At 40.4% G+C, this 14,494-nt stretch overlaps 1 protein-coding gene and 1 non-coding gene across 2 annotated transcripts; both read right to left on the reverse strand.

The window, feature by feature from the left end:
- Positions 1-5,998: 5,998 nt before the first annotated feature.
- Positions 5,999-13,262, reverse strand: RPS7 (ribosomal protein S7). The gene is made up of 7 exons (XM_061622848.1): positions 13,180-13,262; positions 11,567-11,648; positions 11,101-11,172; positions 9,381-9,524; positions 8,578-8,642; positions 6,895-7,045; positions 5,999-6,119 (listed from the first exon to the last, which is right to left on the reverse strand). The coding sequence occupies exons 2-7, from the start codon at positions 11,639-11,641 to the stop codon at positions 6,042-6,044; spliced, it is 585 nt and encodes a 194-aa protein (XP_061478832.1). The 5' UTR covers positions 11,642-11,648; positions 13,180-13,262; the 3' UTR covers positions 5,999-6,041.
- On the reverse strand, positions 10,698-10,920 carry LOC133384740 (small nucleolar RNA SNORA73 family). The gene has a single exon (XR_009762670.1). It is a non-coding gene; the product is annotated as a small nucleolar RNA SNORA73 family (small nucleolar RNA).
- Positions 13,263-14,494: the final 1,232 nt, after the last annotated feature.

The following is a 14,494-nucleotide window of genomic DNA, read 5'->3' on the forward strand; positions in this document are numbered from 1 at the left end:
TTTGAAGATTGTGTTACAACACACCACCATAGCAGCGAGACATAAGAACATAAGAAGAGCCTGCTGGATCAGGCCAGTGGCCCATCTAGGCCAGCATCCTGTTCTCACAGTGGCCAACCAGGTGCCTGGGGGAAGCCCGCAAGCAGGACCCGAGTGCAAGAACACTCTCCCCTCCTGAGGCTTCCGGCAACTGGTTTTCAGAAGCATGCTGCCTCTGAGTAGGGTGGCACAGCACAGCCATCACGGCTAGTAGCCATTGATAGCCCTGTCCTCCATGAATTTGTCTAATCTTCTTTTAAAGCCGTCCAAGCTGGTGGCCATTACTGCATCTTGTGGGAGCAAATTCCATAGTTTAACTATGCGCTAAGTAAAGAAGTACTTCCTTTTGTCTGTCCTGAATCTTCCAACATTCAGCTTCTTTGAATGTCCACAAGTTCTAGTATTATGAGAGAGGGAGAAGAACTTTTCTCTATCCACTTTCTCAATGCCATGCATAATTTTATACACTTCTATCATGTCTCCTCTGACCCGCCTTTTCTCTAAACTAAAAAGCCCCAAATGCTGCAACCTTTCCTCGTAAGGGAGTCGCTCCATCCCCTTGATCATTCTGGTTGCCCTCTTCTGAACCTTTCCCAACTCTATAATATCCTTTGAGATGAGGCGACCAGAACTGTACACAGTATTCCAAATGCGGCCACACCATAGATTTATACAACGGCATTATGATATCGGCTGTTTTATTTTCAATACCTTTCCTAATTATCCCTAGCATGAAATTTGCCTTTTTCACAGCTGCCGCACACTGGGTCGACATTTTCATCGTGCTGTCCACTACAACCCCGAGGTCTCTCTCCTGGTCGGTCACCGCCAGTTCAGACCCCATGAGCGTATATATGAAATTAAGATTTTTTGCTCCAATATGCATAATTTTACACTTGTTTATACTGAATTACATTTGCCATTTTCCCACTCATTCACTGTTTAGAGAGGTCTTTTTGGAGCTCTTTGCAACCCCTTTTTGTTTTAACAACCCTGAACAATTTAGTGTCGTCAGCAAACTTGGCCACTTCACTGCTCACTCCTAATTCTAGGTCATTAATGTACAAGTTGAAAAGTACAGGTCCCAATACCGATCCTTGAGGGACTCCACTTTCTACAGCCCTCCATTGGGAGAACTGTCCATTTGTTCCTACTGTCTGCTTTCTGCTTCTTAACCAATTCCTTATCCAGAAGAGGATCTCTCCTCTTATTCCATGACTAAGCTTCCTCAGAAGTCTTTGGTGAGGTACCTTGTCAAACGCTTTTTGAAAGTCTAAGTACACTATGTCCACTGGATCACCTCTATCTATATGCTTGTTGACACTCTCAAAGAATTCTAATAGGTTACTGAGACAGGACTTTCCCTTGCAGAAGCCATGCTGGCTCTGCTTCAGCAAGGCTTGTTCTTCTATGTGCTTAGTTAATCTAGCTTTAATAATACTTTCTACCAGTTTTCCAGGGACAGAAGTTAAGCTAACTGGTCTGTAATTTCCAGGATCCCCTCTGGATCCCTTTTTGAAGATTGGCGTTACATTTGCCACTTTCCAGTCCTCAGGCACAGAGAAGGACCTGAGGGACAAGTTACGTATTTTAGTTAGCAAATCAGCAATTTCACATTTGAGTTCTTTGAGAACTCTCAGGTGGATGCCATCCGGGCCCGGTGATTTGTCAGTTTTTATATTGTCCATTAAGCCTAGAACTTCCTCTCTCATTACCACTATTTGTCTCAGTTCCTCAGAATCCCTTCCTGCAAATGTTAGTTCAGGTTCAGGGATCTGCCCTATAACTTCCACTGTGAAGACAGATGCAAAAAATTCATTTAGCTTCTCTGCAATCTCCTTATCGTTCTTTAGTACACCTTTGACTCCCTTATCATCCAAGGGTCCAATCACCTCCCTAGATGGTCTCCTGCTTTGAATATATTTATAGAATTTTTTGTGGTTGGTTTTTATGTTCTTAGCAATGTGCTCCTCAAATTCTTTTTTAGCATCCCTTATTGTCTTCTTGCATTTCTTTTGCCAGAGTTTGTGTTCTTTTCTATTTTCTTCATTCGGACAAGACTTCCATTTTCTGAAGGAAGACTTTTTGCCTCTAAGAGCTTCCTTGACTTTGCTCGTTAACCATGCTGGCATCTTCTTGGCAGTAGAGGTACCTTTTCTGATCTGTGGTATGCACTCCAGTTGAGCTTCTAATATAGTGTTTTTAAACAACTTCCAAGCATTTTTGAGTGATGTGACCCTCTAGACTTTGTTTTTCAGCTTTCTTTTTACCAATCCCCTCCTTTTTGTGAAGTTTCCTCTTTTGAAGTCAAATGTGACCGTGTTGGATTTTCTTTGCAATTGGCCATTTACATGTATGTTTAGTTTAATAGCACAATGGTCACTGCTCCCAATTGGTTCGACAACACTTACATCTTATTGTACACCGCCCTGAGAGCCTGTTGCTATAGGGTGGTTTAAAAGTGTAATAAAATAAATAAAATAAATAAATCTCGCACCAGGTCCCAGTCCCCACTGAGGATTAAGTCCAGGGTTGCTGTCCCTCTGGTCGGTTCCATGACCAACTGGTTTAGGGCATAGTCATTTAGAATAGCTAGAAATTTTGCTTCTTTGTCATGACTGGAACACATATGTGGCCAGTCTATGTCCGCATAGTTGAAGTCACCCATTACTACCACATTTCCTAGTTTGGATGCTTTCACAATTTCATCTCTCATCTCAAGGTCTCCCTGAGCATTTTGATCAGGGGGACGATAGATCGTTCCCGGTATTAAATCCCTCCTGGGGCATGGTATCACCACCCACAATGAAAAATCTTCAGAGAAAAATGTAGAGATGGGGGTGGCAAATAAACATATTGGAGATATAAATGCAAGTGGGAAATTAGACAGCTTCAATGGATTAAAAATATTATTGAAATATTATTGAAATATATTTTTTGGAAAGTTTTTAAAAAGCTTAAGAAGAGCATCACTAGGTGATACCCAACTAAGTCAAACTCATGAAAATTGCTGGGTATCACCCACGGTTTGGAGGGGTAGTTCTTTCCTGACAGACTAATTTTTGTTGTTCAGAACAGAGTTGATGCCTCCATGATTAAAGCTCAGCAAGTTGAAATTAAACTTTTACATGTTTTACTTTTACACCTTTTGACACAACTATCTCCTTAAAAATCATCAGAAGGGAATAGTAGCCCTTCATGTGAAAACAGAGGTAGCTGGAGGGAGGGTGCATTCAAGTCAGTTGAACCTATACTGATATAAGTCAGGATTTGGGGGCAGTTCTGCGTTTCACAATCCTGTATACTTCAATAACTCTTCATAATGTATACTACCAGAACAGTACAATCCCTGAAGATTTATAAATGCAGAATGGACCACAGAGCCATGAATGTTACTATAAAATTACCCAAACCACCCACTTGCCAAGAATCCAATTACTTCCTGCCGATTATTGATTCTGTGCCTAAAGATTATATAAGAAGGGTAAGGTCAAGGGGCAAATACTCTTGTTGTTATGTGCCTCCAAGTCAATTTTCTGACTTATGGCGACCCTATGAATTAGCGACCTCCAACACCCTTTGCTATAATCCACCCTGTTCAGTTCTTTTAAGTTCAGGTCTGTGGCTTCCTTTATTGAATCAATCCATCTCGTCTGGCCTTCCTCTTTTTCTACTGCCTTCTGTTTTTCTCAGCATTGTCTTTTCTAGTGAATATCTTATCTCACATTCCATGTTCCTATTACCCTAAAGTTCTGCAAACTGTAGCATTCCCAGCAGACTCTAATAAGACTTCCCAAAATGCCACTATGAACTTTTCATGTTGGATTTTAGACTATGAATATTCTAGGCTGGTAACACTAACAATTCAACTAGGAAGATAACCCATTTTATAGTAGAGGTATTGCAAAACAATCAGCTTTACAGCAGGAGACACTGTCCATGGGATATTCTTTTATAACGTTTGGTTTTTTTGTTTTTGTTTTTACTGAAAAATGTCTCTTGCCTGTTCCCACTGAAGAAGTCTAAATACACATCAGCCAGCTGGGTTTGAAAAGTTTCTTTTGGCAGCGATTCTGGGAAAGATGACAAGTTCATCTTGCATGCATCTTTTCTTTTCCAATTCAGAAACCCAAAATATGAGGTTCTTTGCTCACCCACTGTAGAGATCAGGAGAAAAAACAGGGCCAAATACCCTATAATAATGATTAGCAGAACCCAAGTAAAAGTTCAAGGTCCTTTCACATTCTTAAAAGAGAGAACATTCCTAGAAAGTATATAGCAGAACAGCAAAAACAGTAGATTGGCCAATTTTGGATAGATCTATGGTAGTTTCCTTGTAACCAAATTCATGACGAAGATAACACTTAGGAAAGGCCTGAAGAAAGTGTGTTAAGGTTAATTAGTGCTGACAGTTTGCAGCAAGATCCTATACACAAAAAGGGTGAAGGCACACTACCATTAACTTGTGCATGCAAGTTTTCCTGAGACAGATGCAAGGCAAGCCCACACAAATCCGAGTGTCCAAAGTCTTTCCCACTCACCAAGGACAAACCAGTTAATAGTGATGACCACACATTGAGGCAATTTTCAGAAATCACAGTCCCACATGAATTTTGTGCAAGTCTGAAGATTTAAGAGACTGGTGACTGCTAACATAAACCAAAACTTCAGACATACATCAAACACAGAGGAGTTAGCCATAACAGGATTGTGGCCTCCAAAATTCTATGTGCCAGAGTTTTCTTTGTGCTTGTGTTTCTTCAATAGTTACCCCCTCCCCCAATGCCACATATAAAGTAGCTTTTCAATCTAAGTTAACTTTCAAAAGCAGTTTGTGATATGACAAAGCAGTCAAATGCTAAAATAAAATAAAAAATCTCATTGGTATGCTTATATCCTTGCACCAACCTTAAGTAGTTCTTTGGATACCCGCCAATTTCAAAAACTGCGTAGAGCAGCAGCACACCGATCTCCTCCCATTCTACTACAGAAGAGGTGGAGCTAGCCATAAATGAGATCTGTGCTATTGTTTTACACATTTATAAGATGCAATATATATCTATATCTATATGAATCAGCTACAAGCTTCATATTTTAATATTTTTTCCCCGTAAGAAACAGTTCTCTACATGACATCTACGGGAACAATAACCTCAAGCCTCTTAGAGCACAATCTTATATATATTTTACTAAGGAGTCTAACAAGGCTTTTTCTCAGGTAAATGGGTACAGGACTGCAGCCTTAAACTAGTAAACATTTATGACTTATAAAGTACTCATAAAGTACTTAATACCCATAGAAATTTTGCTCATTCTTTTGGAAAGTTTGCCTGCAAAAGTGGCTACTTAGCTCAATATCAAAGTTTATTGGCACCAAAGTGATGCTGCCAGTAAGGTATGGGGAGAAAACAGCCCAACTCCCCACTCATTCTTGCAGTTCACCATATAGCATCATTTCTGAAGAACTCTGGCCGTTAAAGCACATTGTATGTCAAATGTACTGCAGAAGAAAGATATATATATATATCCAACCCACCAATCCTGCAATCTTGTTAGTGCTACTGAGCAGTTCACTTCCTGCAACTTTGCTGAAATGACTGAACACCAGTAAACACTTAAGACTACATTGCAATTCTGGTAAATAAGTATTAGTGGCTATATTTCTTTCATAAATACTATCAAGCCAATCCCAATGGCTTTAGACCAAGCCACGATGAATGTGCTAGCTTCTACAGAATATTGAGCCTGAAGCCTTTCTTCTCCCCTTTTCCAACAGAAAAACCTAGGAGTTTCATTTTCAGGGTCAAGGAAGTTAAGGCTTGTATCAGAGCTCTTTTTCATTTACCTATCTTGGGCAGCACTAACCTTGTTATGTGGGACCTCTACCTTCGATAACCAAACGCTACCAGAGAACTCCATTCTCTCAAAACGTTTTAATAAAAAGACATTACTTTTAAGATATATGAACAATTAACTGTTTTATTCAGTCATTTCTTGCACTTTTACAGCTGAAATTCTGGAAACTCAAAGACAACATCTTTGCCTGTGAGTTTCTTGTAGACCCCAGAAAATGTTTCTACCTGCAAAGAGAAATAAAAGAAATCAGCAAACTGGTAAATTCAAAACTATCATTTTCTAGAGACAAATAGTTCATCTTATACAAATATACAATGACTTTCAGAACTGTGCTTTACATGGCTTAACTCCTTAGAAAATGTCTGCAATTATGAAGCTATTCAAATATATAGGGCACTGCATCATAATATTTTAGAGGTTAAGATGAAGTCCCTTTACAATACTGTAAAAAATTCAGACAGAATTATGAGTAACCCTGAACAATGTCAATGCTGATAAATGAACTAACCAGTTTCAGTTTACTATTTGACTTCCGGCATACATAGTAATACCTGTAAATGGCTCCATCTTGTGCTACCCAGAGAGCACATACCAACACTAATACTTATAGTAACAATCAGGCAGTACGAATATATCAGCTTACTAGTTGTTAAAACTGGTAATCCACATACTGATGGCTGCCATGCCAAATGTACTACAGGGTCAGCATAGAGACAACAATGATAGCTTCAAAAACCCAAGAAAACCTGTACACTTTCCCAAGTCCTGCTTCCTGTTTGTTGATTACTGCTGGTGGGAAAGCTGGCTCTTTCAAGCACCCCAAGGAGATGACTGTCAAACAGCTGCAACACAGATCCACCTCAGCCGACAGTATGCACTAATCTCAGCCATTCAGTTTCATTTCTGCCTGCACAGTGAAGTGATTGCAGCCTTTGTTAAACTGATCACATCTCTATAGCTTCTCTGCATAAAGGGTAAATCCCCCCCACCACTTCTTACCTTATGTTCAACATTGTTCTGTTGCGCTTTGTCTAAGTGAACCTTTATGAGCCGGCTGCCATCCAGTTTTACGCGGATTCTCTTGCCCACTATTTCACTTGGAAAAACCAGATCTTCAAGAATGGCATCGTGCACTGCAGTAAGTGTACGGCTAAACAGAAACATTATATACAATTGAAATACTTTAGTACAGGCATATCCCGCTTAACGTTGCTTCACTTAACGTTGCCTCACTATAACGTACATGCTCCATACGTCCCCATACCCCACTTAACGTTCGCACGCTTCGCAATAACGTACATTTTATTGGCATGACGCCGCTGCCATCTAGTGGTGATTGCGTGCAGTACAAGTGAAGACAATTGCTTCACTTAAAAGTAGATTTTCACTTAAAGTATACTCTCCGGTCCCATTGTGAACGTTAAAGCGGGGTATGCCTGTAATGCCAACTCTACCCATTTTCTATTGAAGAGAACCATTAGACTAATAAGAGTAGAAAGATTGGATACATGTGGAACTAATTTCAGGTTGAGCTCTAACTTTCTGTATTGATGCTGTGCTACCCATTCTGACAGACATACAGTCGAAACTAGGCAATTTGCTGATGTCAACATAGGCTGTTTAGGACATGTTACACAGTCAGAAGAAAACTATTCATAGGTGACTTGTATATCTAAGCCACCATATAACATTTCAGCAGAAATTTTGGCTGTTCATTTGTGGTAGTCAGAACTACTGTAACAAAACAAAATATGCCAAGTATAAAATTCAGGCAATTCAGCTACAGCTAGAAGTAATATCACATATTATTTCTGCTAACTGCTCCTTAATAACTATAGCAGTGTAAGCCAGTCTCGCCTGAAGAATGCGAGAAATACTGTCCTCCCATCCACCATGCAATCAAAGCTAAGCTCTAGGACCGGAATCCTAGCGTGTCCCTCTTGCATTTGGACACACAGCTGCTTAAGGAATTTCCCATAATTGACTGCTGTGAAAGCAGATTGTAGCCTTGCACTGCTGCCCAGCACAGGTAAAGGGCCTAAGGGTGAAATGGTAGTAGGGGTTCCGCTAACCAGCTCATGATTCCCAATAGACAGAACTGCTTACTGGCATTCATATTGTGGCATGCATGTCACAGTATACATAAGACCCACAGGTACTATATAAAAATCAAAAGGAGAAAAAGCCTATAGGGTATAAACATCCATAGTTTCTGCCACTCTCTCCCGATCCCAGGGGTAAAATGATATAGCATCTAGTAGTTTTGGGTATATAAAATAAACAAATATGGAGCTGCCTTATAGTAAGGCTGACCACTGGTCAATCTTGTCTAGTAGTATTTACTTTGACTCTCAGCAGATTTCCACAGTCTCACGCAGATGCCTGTACCGGTACGGCTATCCAAGGTCCTTTAAACAGGAGATGTTGCAAATTCAAACTGGGAATTCCTACACATAAAAAACATGTGTTCTACCACTGAGCTATGGATCCATCCATGATCAATGCCTGACCAATATTAGGAGAGTCCAATGGTCAGATTATCATAATCTTCTACCTTGAGCCTTCAAGCTTTACAATACATGTCCATGCCAATGGAAGGGAATGGATAAATAGATTATTTTAACACATACATTTAAGCATTTTTGTATCATATCAATGATAAATATAAATTTCAATAATTACCTCCTGGGACGCTTTTGCTTGTTTTTTGTGCGGCTTTTTCTCGTTGGCTTTGGCAAAATTCTTCTCTGTCAAAAGAAGAGAGCATGACATATCAGTACTATGACCTGGGAGACTAGGGTTCAAATCCCCACACAGCCATGAAGCTCACTGGGTGACCTTGGGCCAGTCACTGCCTCTCAGCCTCAGAGGAAGGCGATGGTCAACTCCCGCTCTGAATACCCCATTACCATGAAAACCCTATATATAAGGTCACCATAAGTCAGAACTGACTTGAAGGCAGTCCATTTCCATCTCATGTTTAGGAATGGAGTCACACTGTTATAATTAACATACATTTAACATAAGAACATTAGAGCCCTGATGGATGAGACCGAAGGCTCATGTAGTCCAGCATCCTGTTCCTACAGTGGCCAACCAGATGCCTGTGGAAAGCCCACAAGCAGAACACGAGCACAATAACACTCTCTCCAGCACCTGGTATTTGGAAGAATACCTCCTCCAACAGCCGTGGTAGTACAAAGACATCATGGCTAGTAACCACGGATAGAATTATCCTCATGAAGAACATACAAATATGGTTCTTGTGATCCTAAAATAGAGTTCCAGTGTGATGCTATGCAACAGATACACAGCTGGAAATTGGAGCAATTTCAATAAGACTTGCATCTAAGAATGAATGCTATACAGCCTTTTGAATAAATTTAGCACAGCTTTCACAGATAAATATTCTACCTCTATTAACACAAAATCATTTTTTCCACAATCCAGTGCTTTGCAGAAATTTATGACAAGTTGCCACCTACCTGAGCAATGAACACCACATGCTTTCCACTGAATTTTTTCTCCAACTCACGAACTAGCCGCACTTGAATCTTCTGAAAAGATTTCAGCTGAGGGACTGGAACGAATATGATGATTGCTTTTCTACCACCACCCACTTCAATTTCCTAAGCAAGAACAGAACTGGGAATCAACACTGTTTACTTTTTAGTTGTCATCTAGAGTTTGCAGTATTATTTCTATTGCCATGAAACACACAGGTAGCTGTGCTTGCTACCTGATCATTGGACCACTGAACCTTGGATTTTCTTCATGCAAGGCACGGGCTCTACCACTGATCTATGGACTTTCCACATCTTGGCTAAAGCAATGAATACCAAACATGAGCTTGTATTTTGTGAATAGGCTCTTAGGGAAACATCCAGTACTTCTGAATATCACCCTTTTATAGTAGACTTAGGGACAGACAAACAGAAACAAGCATAACTTAGTTTTGTGGAGAAAAGGCAATTTATCATTTCATATTAAATGTATTAATATCTTATTTAATACATTACATTTTAAAAACTATTTAACTGGGTATATGCTCCTGAAAACCTTTAAGTATTTGAGGTGTTTAACAAAGAACTACAAACTCTAATAATAAGTTAAAACCAACATCCACTTAGCCTGGTAGTCACTAACAGTGGCAAGTGTCAGAGGAAGCCACAGGACATGCAAGTATGAACCCAGAGTAGCCTATTCCAGAGTTCATTAAGACAGAGTTTACCACAACCATATGCATCTTTACTTTTATTCAAAGGTATTTACATCCTAGTAAACAAAATGGGACTGCAGCCAGTCACCTCTTTTAAAAAAACCATTGCTCGCTTTCAGATATAGGCTCCAATGATTTTCAAATCTGGAATAGAACTGATTGTTTTGTGCCGTGTGTGCATTTTGGGTATATGTCACTGAAAGAAAATAGTGCAGTGCAATACATCCAATGGATGGAAAAACAATACACAGAAGACAGAACAGAATTTGCAACTCACAAGAAGTCTGAATTTCAAATGCCTCACTGGATGAGAGACAGCTGATAAAACTTATATCACACACAATCAGGCTTCTGTAAGGAACTTCAAATTTCTAACACTGAGCAAAGTGGCCTGATGATTTTCCATACCTATGTTTTCTGTAAGCAACACACCACTTTAAGCTTTGTTAATGTCTTCAGAACCTTGAGCACAACTACTACAATTATCTTATGTATACCAACATTCCTGGTTTCCATGTCATGAAACTTTAAAAAACAAATACATTCAGGAATACAATCAACCATGAGTACAGCGACAATTTTATCACGTATCCTGCATGGTTTCTCTTCTCAGCAACTATAAATACTGAGAAGTTGTAGGAATATACAGGACTCTTCCCCTACCAGGTTTTTCAGTCGGGGAGGGGGGACTTTCTGTCCAACATTATAGAATGGGACTATACGTCATTGCCCCTTATGGAGCTAGGCTCCCATACACCACTTGGACAGAGCCATGCAAGAACCACCACAATGAATGCCCATGTTGGACTCTGTTTGAGATTACAATAATTTATGCATCTCTCTGCTGATGTAACTAATGAACAGAAAAAGTGGAAAACCTCTATAAAATTTAACATATACTGTACAATAAATAATTTAAAATGCCAATGAACCATCCTATGAATGCAACTGCAACCTACATCACTGAGAAACACATTTTAAGCTACCTTTGCTGCTGTGATGTTCAATTCTCTCAGCTGAGCCTTTAAGTCGGAATTCATCTCCAACTCCAGGAGAGCCTTGAGGAAAGAAAGTTAAAGAAAACATTTAACAAGTATTTTTAACAGGCCAGTTCTAAAAGCAAATAACTGTAATTTTTCTTTGCCATAAAAATGCTTTAAGGGGAAAGTCACTGAAAATCCATGTTATTTTGCCCAGTACGCTTCTGTTAAAACGATTACATATTCAGGCTGATCTAGCAGAATCTAGAACTACCACCCCTACTACATTTTAAATACATATAGATAAGTAAACACTTTGACTGACGTTATCACTTTAGCTTAATGTTAATTAGCATAGCACAACATCTATAATAAAATATAGGGCTGTTACTTTAAATTGGAGTAAAGACTTCATTCCTCACATGAATTATAAGCAATATTGTAAATATTACCAACTGAAAGGCGCACATACCTGGGAGATGCCAGATTCAAATTCATCTGGCTTTTCGCCATTGGGCTTCACAATCTTTGCGCTCGAACTGAACATGGCCTTTCTGCATTTCAAAGGAAACAACATCTCAGTGTACTATTTAAAAGAATTATTTGCACCTATCACAATGGAAACAAACAGGGAAAAACCTTGATGGCTGCTGAAGAAAAGCCAATTCCAAAGACTAGTTCAAAGCCATATAACAGAAAATCCTACTAACTTTAGCTTGAATATATATTAAAAATTGATTATATACTCTTAACAGAAGTACCATAAATAGGAGTTAAGTGGTTAAGAATGTATAGTATGGAGCAACATGAAGCTCCTGTTTCTGTTATGCCAGGATGTCCTGCTGGGAGGAAGGGTGGGATACAAACTAAATAAATAATAATAATAATAATCTTACTGGCAGACCCTATACCTATAATATGGGGACAGTAACAGTAAGTTTACAAAACTGTTTTAACAATTACTAAGATATTAAGCACTTAGACAAGGTGCTAGATAAATACAACATCTTACTAGAAGCACAAGCACAACAGGGCTTCCTATTACCCAGAACAGCCCATAGACACAAGTAGGCCAACCAGTTACATACATATTTCCAATTTCACAAAATATCTACAAAAGGACTCTAGAGCAATACATGAGAACCCCAGCCTTAACATCTTATTACAGCTTTATGAAGAGTCACAGAAGGTTGAGAAGTAAAGCTACTATATGAAGTAAGGATTGGGGGAATCTGTGGCCCTCCAAATGCTGTTGCGACTTCAACTCCCATCAGCCCTAGGCAATATGGCCAAAGGTCAGTAACGAGGAAGTTATAATCCAAGCTCCCCATCTCTATAATAGAGCCTCAAATAACAGAAAGCAGTATAGAACTAAACAAACTCCAGGGATCTTACAAGTGCCTTCGCAGTATATTGGATATTTGACAACTGCAGAACGTTTAAGTCTGAGCAGCCATTGACGCCACACCAAACGCAAAGACCTGTAGCAAAGGCCTCCTGTTTTACATTCATCTTATTAGAACAGGCACACTGAAGCTGGCAACTTTACTGACCATGTGCTACCGCTGTTGCGAAAGGAACCATTTGCTACTCTGTGAAGTTTACCGGGAAAGGGAGACAGAGCTGATCTCCAAGTCCTCCAGGAAAACTAAGGTAAAGAAGGCAGTTCTATTGGTTACTGCTGCTAATAGACCAACGGGAGGTAAGAACCTCAACATGAACGAAGCACAAAAAGGAGGCAAGACCAAGCAGGGCACTGAGTGCAAGACTCCACAATAACCAAACACGCATGCCAGGATCACGAAAACTCCACCGCTGCCCGGGAAGAAAATAACACATTTTAATGCTCTTTGCCCCCTCCTCCACTGCCCCCCGGCCCCTTCATAGGATCCCCTGTCCCCATCATCACAATACGGCTCCTTTCCCGTCTTGGGCACCCATCGAGCATTAAGGGACGGCGAATCGGACGCATCTCGAGGCACTCTGTCCAGATATTCAATTTTACATCAACTCGACACAATATCACCGGAGCCCCCATAGAAAAACCCCCACAGAGTCGTGCAGGCCCAGGCTGTTCAAACCTACCTCTTTCAGCGCCGGCCTAAGGAAGAGAAAGAGTTCTCGCGAGAACACTACAGATTCCCTACCAGGAACAGCCGGGACTCCGCCCAGTTATCGCTTTGAAGCCGCATCGGGAAGCCTTAAAGAAAGAATACTTCCGCCCCACTGAAGCTTTGTAGTGGGAGTGAACTCCTGGCAGAGAGTAACGCTTTAGAATGTGAAAGCTCGATGAGGAGAATGCAAGAAGAGTTTGCCTCTTGCTTGCACAAAACAGAAAGACTGCGACCACCTTTAGCTTGAAATCATATTTGCGTATAGAGTTGTACTAACTATAAAAATACAAGTATCCTTTTATTAGATTTCTTCCAAATGTTGGGCCAGAAATAAAACACAACGCAACTGTACATCCGCTAAGGAAACAAACGTGCACGCATTTACGTCCGGTCGGAGTAGCTTATTTGAGCCCACGTATTTCTCGCAATGCGCTTTCTGACTCGATAAAAGCAAGCGTGTAATTAGTTTTAAAACAGCGCTTTAGGTGTTGTTGGGTTTGAAAAGCAGCAGGAACATACTTTTTCTTAAGACCAACGAAATAGTGAGCAATGACGACGCTGGAGTTGGTTCCCAGTTCTTTATTTGCTTGAAAGTTCGAAACACTACAAAAGAAAAGTTGACAGCTACAGCAACATCAAGCCAAAGTTAACTTGTCTCTGAATACATTTGATTTGGGATACATATCGCTGTGATTGGGGGACTCCCCGTCAAGAATAACAATACAATAATTCAATCAAAACCATCAGGTTTCTGAAATGGTTATATATGTATAATGATGACATAAAATCATAAAAAACAAGTAACTGAGGTGCCCACCCCAAACTGCTCTCGGCCAGGACAAATCATACGCTCCAGGAAAGGGGAGGGTGTCCCGTCTGGCCCACAGTTTCTGTTGGGTGCAGGGCAGGGCATGAATAACGGCATCTACGCAAAGCCAAAATAGAAAAAAGCATGCAGAAAAAAATAGGTAACTGGGGTGCCCATCCCACAATCTGCTGTGGTGCAGGGCAGGCATGAGGGCATCTACACACAAACAAAATAGACAAAAACAGGCAGAAAAAAAATAAGTAACGGGGTACCCACCCTACAATATGCTCTGGGCCAGGACAAATCATACACCCCAGGAAAAAGGGGAGGGTGTCCTCTACGAGATGCCAGTGCGTCCCGCCTGGACCATAGCTTCTGTTGGGAGCAGGGCACGAGTAAGTGCATCTATACACAACCAAAATAGACGAATACATGCAGAACAAATTGAGTAACTCGGGGTGCCCACCCCAAACTCTGC

This window comes from Rhineura floridana, chromosome 4, assembly GCF_030035675.1.
Source record: "Rhineura floridana isolate rRhiFlo1 chromosome 4, rRhiFlo1.hap2, whole genome shotgun sequence".
NCBI lineage: Eukaryota > Metazoa > Chordata > Lepidosauria > Squamata > Rhineuridae > Rhineura > Rhineura floridana.

Coding starts and splice junctions, on each gene's coding strand:
- RPS7 (XM_061622848.1), bottom strand. CDS start 11,641: ATGTTCAGTTCGAGCGCAAAGATTGTGAAGCCCAATGGCGAAAAGCCA. Junction 11,173..11,566: donor TTGAATCTGGCATCTCCCAG/GTATGTGCGCCT, acceptor TCTTTCCTCAAG/GCTCTCCTGGAGTTGGAGAT. Junction 8,643..9,380: donor ATGTGGTGTTCATTGCTCAG/GTAGGTGGCAAC, acceptor TTCTTTTGACAG/AGAAGAATTTTGCCAAAGCC.